Raw genomic sequence first — 5,369 nt, 5'->3', positions numbered from 1 at the left:
TCCTGCAGTGTGGGCTGCACAAAGCTGCAGGAGGAAGCTTTTTCTGTAGCTCTGGGCTGCACAAATGTGCATCAGGAGCTAAATAATTTAAAATAATTTATTTTAAATAAAAATTCCATGCCGATTGAGTGGCTCATCCATCAATCAGCCAATTGTGTGTCCTTTCCTATCTTATTTTGAAAAACCGCGATAGATCGAATCCACAATAAATGAACCGTAAAGTTGCTTAAAATTATAGTTTCTTCAAATGACTGGGGCAGCCACACATTAATACAAGGTGGCCAAGGCCACCATTAGCCATTACCACCAAAATCAGAAACCAATATAGATTATTGAGCAGCATTATGAACATTTTTCTTTTTAGTTCATTCCAACTGAATTATCAGAATCACGCTTGAAGAAGACATCTTATACCAATTTTGTGCTTCCTCAATATAGTGTCATTGTATTGGAATTAAGACAATACAAAACACTGTAATAGCAAATTTCTGATATTATTTAGTGATTAATCTTAACTTTACTTGTCCATGTTGTTTAACTTGCATTATATAGAAAGCTATGGTTGTGAACCACTACGGTTTCATGACGAAAAACAGTAAAACATTATGTCAGGCCTCCAGAGATCAAATCTGTAGAGGGAAACCAAATCTATTAAAAGAACTTCACAGTTTCAGTGATTCAGTTACAACCTAGTTAATAACAGGTGTCCTGTCTTTGGATTCAGATATTAAAATATGTTTATGTATTTTTTTAACTGATTATTTAAGGAAAAATTATTGTTGTTTAAAAACTGTTTATGGATAATCAGGTAAATATTTCTTATATAACTCTGTTGGGGTATGTAGAAATGAACAAATACAGATATTTGTATTTTGCCATTTTGTTTACAGTATATGTTTTAATAATCGGTAGTAATTCTATTATTGTGTATCTGATCTGGTCAAACAAAAGCCTCCATGATCCTATGTATATCTTCATTGCAGCTTTGTTATGTAACTGTGTTCTTTACAGCACCACCGTTTACCCAAAGCTCTTGATTGACTTTTTATCTGACAACCAGATCATATCATATTCAGCCTGCCTCCTCCAGTTCTTCATGTTTTATACTTTAGGCAGTTCAGAGTTCATCCTGTTGGCAGCCATGTCTTTTGATAGATATGTGTCTATATGTAAACCTCTGAGCTACCAAACAATCATGACTACAACCACGGTGAAATGGCTTCTGGCTTTGGCCTGGGTTCTTCCTGTTTGTCATGCTGCTGTACAAGTAATACTGAGTGCTCAGTCTCAAATATGTCACTCATCCATGAAAGGAATCTTTTGTAACAATTCCATATTTTCACTTTATTGTGTCAAGTCAACATCACTTCTTGTATTTGGAGTTGTTTCTTTAGTAGATCTTTTAGTGCTTCCATTGCTTTTTACAATTTTTACATATGCAAAAATATTTACAGTATCTTATCAAAAAAGTCAAACATTTAGGAGAAAGGCTGCAGAGACATGCATACCTCACCTGTTGGTTTTAATCAGCTTCTCCTACTTAGCTTCTTATGACATAATTATAGCTCGAGTGGAGTCTAGTTTGCCTAAAACTGTTCGCTATATAATGACATTACAAATATTTCTGTATCACCCTTTGTTTAACCCATTTATATATGGTTTAAAAATGAAAGAAATTTCTAAATATTTGAAGAACTTTTGTTTAATCAAAGTCTAACTGCAGCTCATCATTTTTGCAGAAACAAAATTTTCATTTGCTGCTTTGATTGTGACTACGCACAATCAACAATGATCAGCTCAGTTCCAGCACTACACATTCAGCAGTTTAATAAAATCACAGTGTGATCAGAAAAGCTGGAGAAGTCCTAAAATAAATCCTGCACAGACCTATTATATCACTAGCTGATTTGAATCAGTTATTCCTGTGTGTATCTGATGTGATGACTGTTATTTACCTAAAGTGGAACATTAAATAATTTGCAGATTGCAGCATTTTCTGTATGAACTGCAAGAGGGAAGTACAAGTACATAAACATTTTTTCCCATTTTGTAAGTATTATCAATTGTTCTATCTGTTACGTATTGCACAGAAAGTTGAGCACAATTGATATTCCTAAAATTTCTTGTAGATGGAAATATTTTAATTTGTTATCCTAATTTTCTAATGTTAGAAAACATATTCTAGTCTTTCTTTCTCTGCAAGATTTTATCAGATCAATTATCCTATTTTTTCACAACATTTAGGCTCAGTCCTAACAGATGTAACAAATGAAATAAAAAAGATCAATGAAGAACATTGGTTTCTATGGAAACAATGAGAAAAGATTACATTAAATACAGTTAGGGCCGCCAACTTTAACAGTGAATCCCTGAACACAGATAGTTTTATTCAGCTTAAGGAGGGTTTCCCAACTAAAGTTTTCAGATGAGCAGGGAGGGCGACAAAAAACAAGTAGTTTTTGGTTTATGGTCAACACATCAGCTCCTTCACTTGTTCATCCACACATTCCTTCACAGTTCAGTTTAAGAATCATGTCTGGAGTGCAACAATGTTCAGTCAGATCATCTGGGCGGTTTCTTTTTGGTTTTTTTCTGAGACGTTTCGTCCTTCATCCAAAGAAATGAAGAAGTCCTTAGGATGAAGGATGAAATATCTCAGCAAAAAAGAACAACCGTCCAGATAATCTGACTGAACATTGTTGGAATTTGATCTGGATTATTGAGCATGAACTTTGGTGCATGTCTGTAGTGCACTTTACTTCATCTCCATGTGAAGAGATTTTGGAGCAGAGCACCAGAGAGCAGTTTTTAAAGAATGCTTATCTTTATAAATGATGTGTTGGTGAGAAATGGTTATAAGAAAATGTAAAGGCAATTTTAGGAGCAAATATTTATAAAAAAAAAGGGGGTTTTGACTGTAACTGATCTTCCTTCCTTTAATTTAGAAAATCTGGAATCTCAGAGTTCACATTCTGATGGGTTTTTGAATTTTTAAACAACAACATGAAATTCCGTATTAAGGGTACAAATTGTTAGAGGAACATGCTCTTAATGACATTTACTCAAATGAATCACACTCACACACGGCAGGTGGAGATTTATCTCTGGCACAATTTTACTTGCAAGGGCAGATATTGGAACAGTTCACATCACTATGCATTAAATGTAGACACCTGAAGCCCCGTCACAATGATCTGCAAATGCTGTATTGTCTATTCACGTTTGATATCATCATCAGCTTGACAAGGTTTCAGTGGGTGTCCTCAAAGCCAGCTGTAGTCTCACATGGCACTCCTGGCCTTCATAGATACAATCCATGGCATCTCTTCAGGATAAGAGAGTGTTTTGAGAGACAAGTTGGTTGTTTGTTTTAAGGAAAAGAAAGCTAGTAATAATATATTCATAACTACATAACCTTTGACCAAAATCCTCCAACACAAATGCCACTGGAAAACAACAAGGAGCTGGTATTATAAGAACTGCAGTAACATTCAGGCTTTGAGGCTTTAACTTTGGAAAAATATGTCACAGCAAACTGAAATTGCTAAAATAAATTTGAAATGTGATAGGGTAGAAATGATAAAAGAAGGGAAAATTTACATGGTAAATGGATTGTACTTATACAGCGCCTTTCTGTCTAATCAAGACACTCAAAGCTCTTTACAACAATCTGTGCCTCATTGACCCATTCACACAGCTCTATACTAAATCACTACAAAGCTAATTGAACAAAGCAGCTTTTTTTCGGCCTGTGCAATGCACCTGCTATGTTTGAACGTCTGATGGAACAGGTGTTATCAGGGGTTCCACACACAGAATGTCTGGTGTTCTTGGATGACATTCTGGCTCATTGGGACTCTTTTGATTCTTCAGTGAGAGCACTGCGCAAAATGCTGGAGAGCATTAGGGGGGCAGGGCTCAAGTTGCATCCTGATAAGTGCAGGTTCCTGGCTAGAGAGCTGACTTTTCTAGGCCACCGCATAGGTAGCGACGGGATCGGAACTGCTGAAGAGAAGGTGCGAGATATTAATGAGTGGCCCACACCTTCGGATCAGAGACAGCTGAAAGGTTTCCTGGGGCTGGTGTCCTATTATAGGAGGTTTATGTGGGGTTTTCATGTCTTGCATCTCCCTTGTTCTGGCTGTTACAGAAGGGACAGGCATTTATCTGGTCACAGGACTGTGAAGGGGCTTTTGCTAGCCTGAAGCAGCCCCTCACAAGTGGACCCATCTTGGTACCACCTGATCCCCAGTTACCCTTCCTCCTGGACACTGATGCAAGCGGAGTGGGTCTGGGGGCGGTCCCATCACAGGTGAGACCTGCGGGAGAAAGAGTGGTAGCCTACTACAGTAAAACTTTGAGTAAGGCAGAGCGAAGGTACTGTGTCACCCACAGAAAGCTGTTGACTGTTGTTTTGGCTATCCACCACTTTAAATATTACCTGTGTGGGCGTTCCTTCACCATACGCAGCAATCATGTATCAATGCAGTGGTTGATGACCTTTAAAGAACCGGAGGGACAACTGGCTTGGTGGCTGGAGGAGCTACAGAGCTATGAGTTTACGGTCATCCATAGGGCGGGGGATCGACATGGTAATGCAGATGCTCTGTCCCAACGACCACGCAGTGAGGATGGCTGCCACTACAGTGATCGGCGGGAATGCCGGGAAAAGGCACTAAGTAGGGCGGCCCACGAGAACATAGAAGGGGGTGAGGAAACCAGTCCTGAGTGCAGGGAGCTGAAAGTGATGACAGTTGCAGATTGGTCGACAGAGCAGAGGCTAGACCCTGACTTATGGGTAGTTATGTTGTGGGTGGAGGCACAGCAACGGCCACCATGGGAGGAGGTAGCCACACAGTCTCCAGAGACTAAGGGACTGTGGGACAAATTTGGGGCACTACGGTTGTTAGATGGTGTCCTACAACAAGCTTGAACAGAACCAGCCACTGAAATGAAAACTTGGCAGATTGTGGTTCCCAAAGCTCTAAGGGAAACTGTTCTCTGGGTGTGCATGGGCTTGTGGGCTCAGGTCACTTTGGGGTGACAAAGACTCTCCGGCGCCTTCGCCAAACCTTCTACTGGGGTCGGCCTAGGAGAGATGTGAAGGACTACTGCAGGTGTTGTGACCTGTGCACTGCTCGTAAGCGACCACAGGGGCGATACAGGGCTCAGTTACAGCAGTTTCCAGCAGGTGAGCCCATGCTACGGTTGGGGGTGGACATCATGAAACCCTTTCCACATACAGAGTGTGGGAACCGTGTCATTCTCACAGCAGTGGATTATTTTACTAAATGGCCAGAAGTTTTTGCCCTGCCAGACCAGGAGGCAGGAACTATGGTGGATGCCCTAATGGGGGGGGGGGGGGGGGG

General features: G+C 40.1%; 1 protein-coding gene across 1 annotated transcript; it reads left to right on the top strand.

The window, feature by feature from the left end:
* The first annotated feature begins 781 nt into the window (after positions 1-781).
* Positions 782-1,717, top strand: LOC119419347 (olfactory receptor 6N2-like). Its single transcript, XM_037686654.1, has one exon. It carries the CDS (start codon positions 797-799, stop codon positions 1,715-1,717), a length of 921 nt encoding a protein of 306 aa, XP_037542582.1. The 5' UTR covers positions 782-796.
* Positions 1,718-5,369: the final 3,652 nt, after the last annotated feature.

This window comes from Nematolebias whitei, chromosome 13, assembly GCF_014905685.2.
Source record: "Nematolebias whitei isolate Nwh7 chromosome 13, NemWhi1, whole genome shotgun sequence".
Lineage (NCBI taxonomy): Eukaryota > Metazoa > Chordata > Actinopteri > Cyprinodontiformes > Rivulidae > Nematolebias > Nematolebias whitei.
Note: the sequence above shows the minus strand (reverse complement) of the source record. Positions and strands in the feature narration are given on the sequence as shown.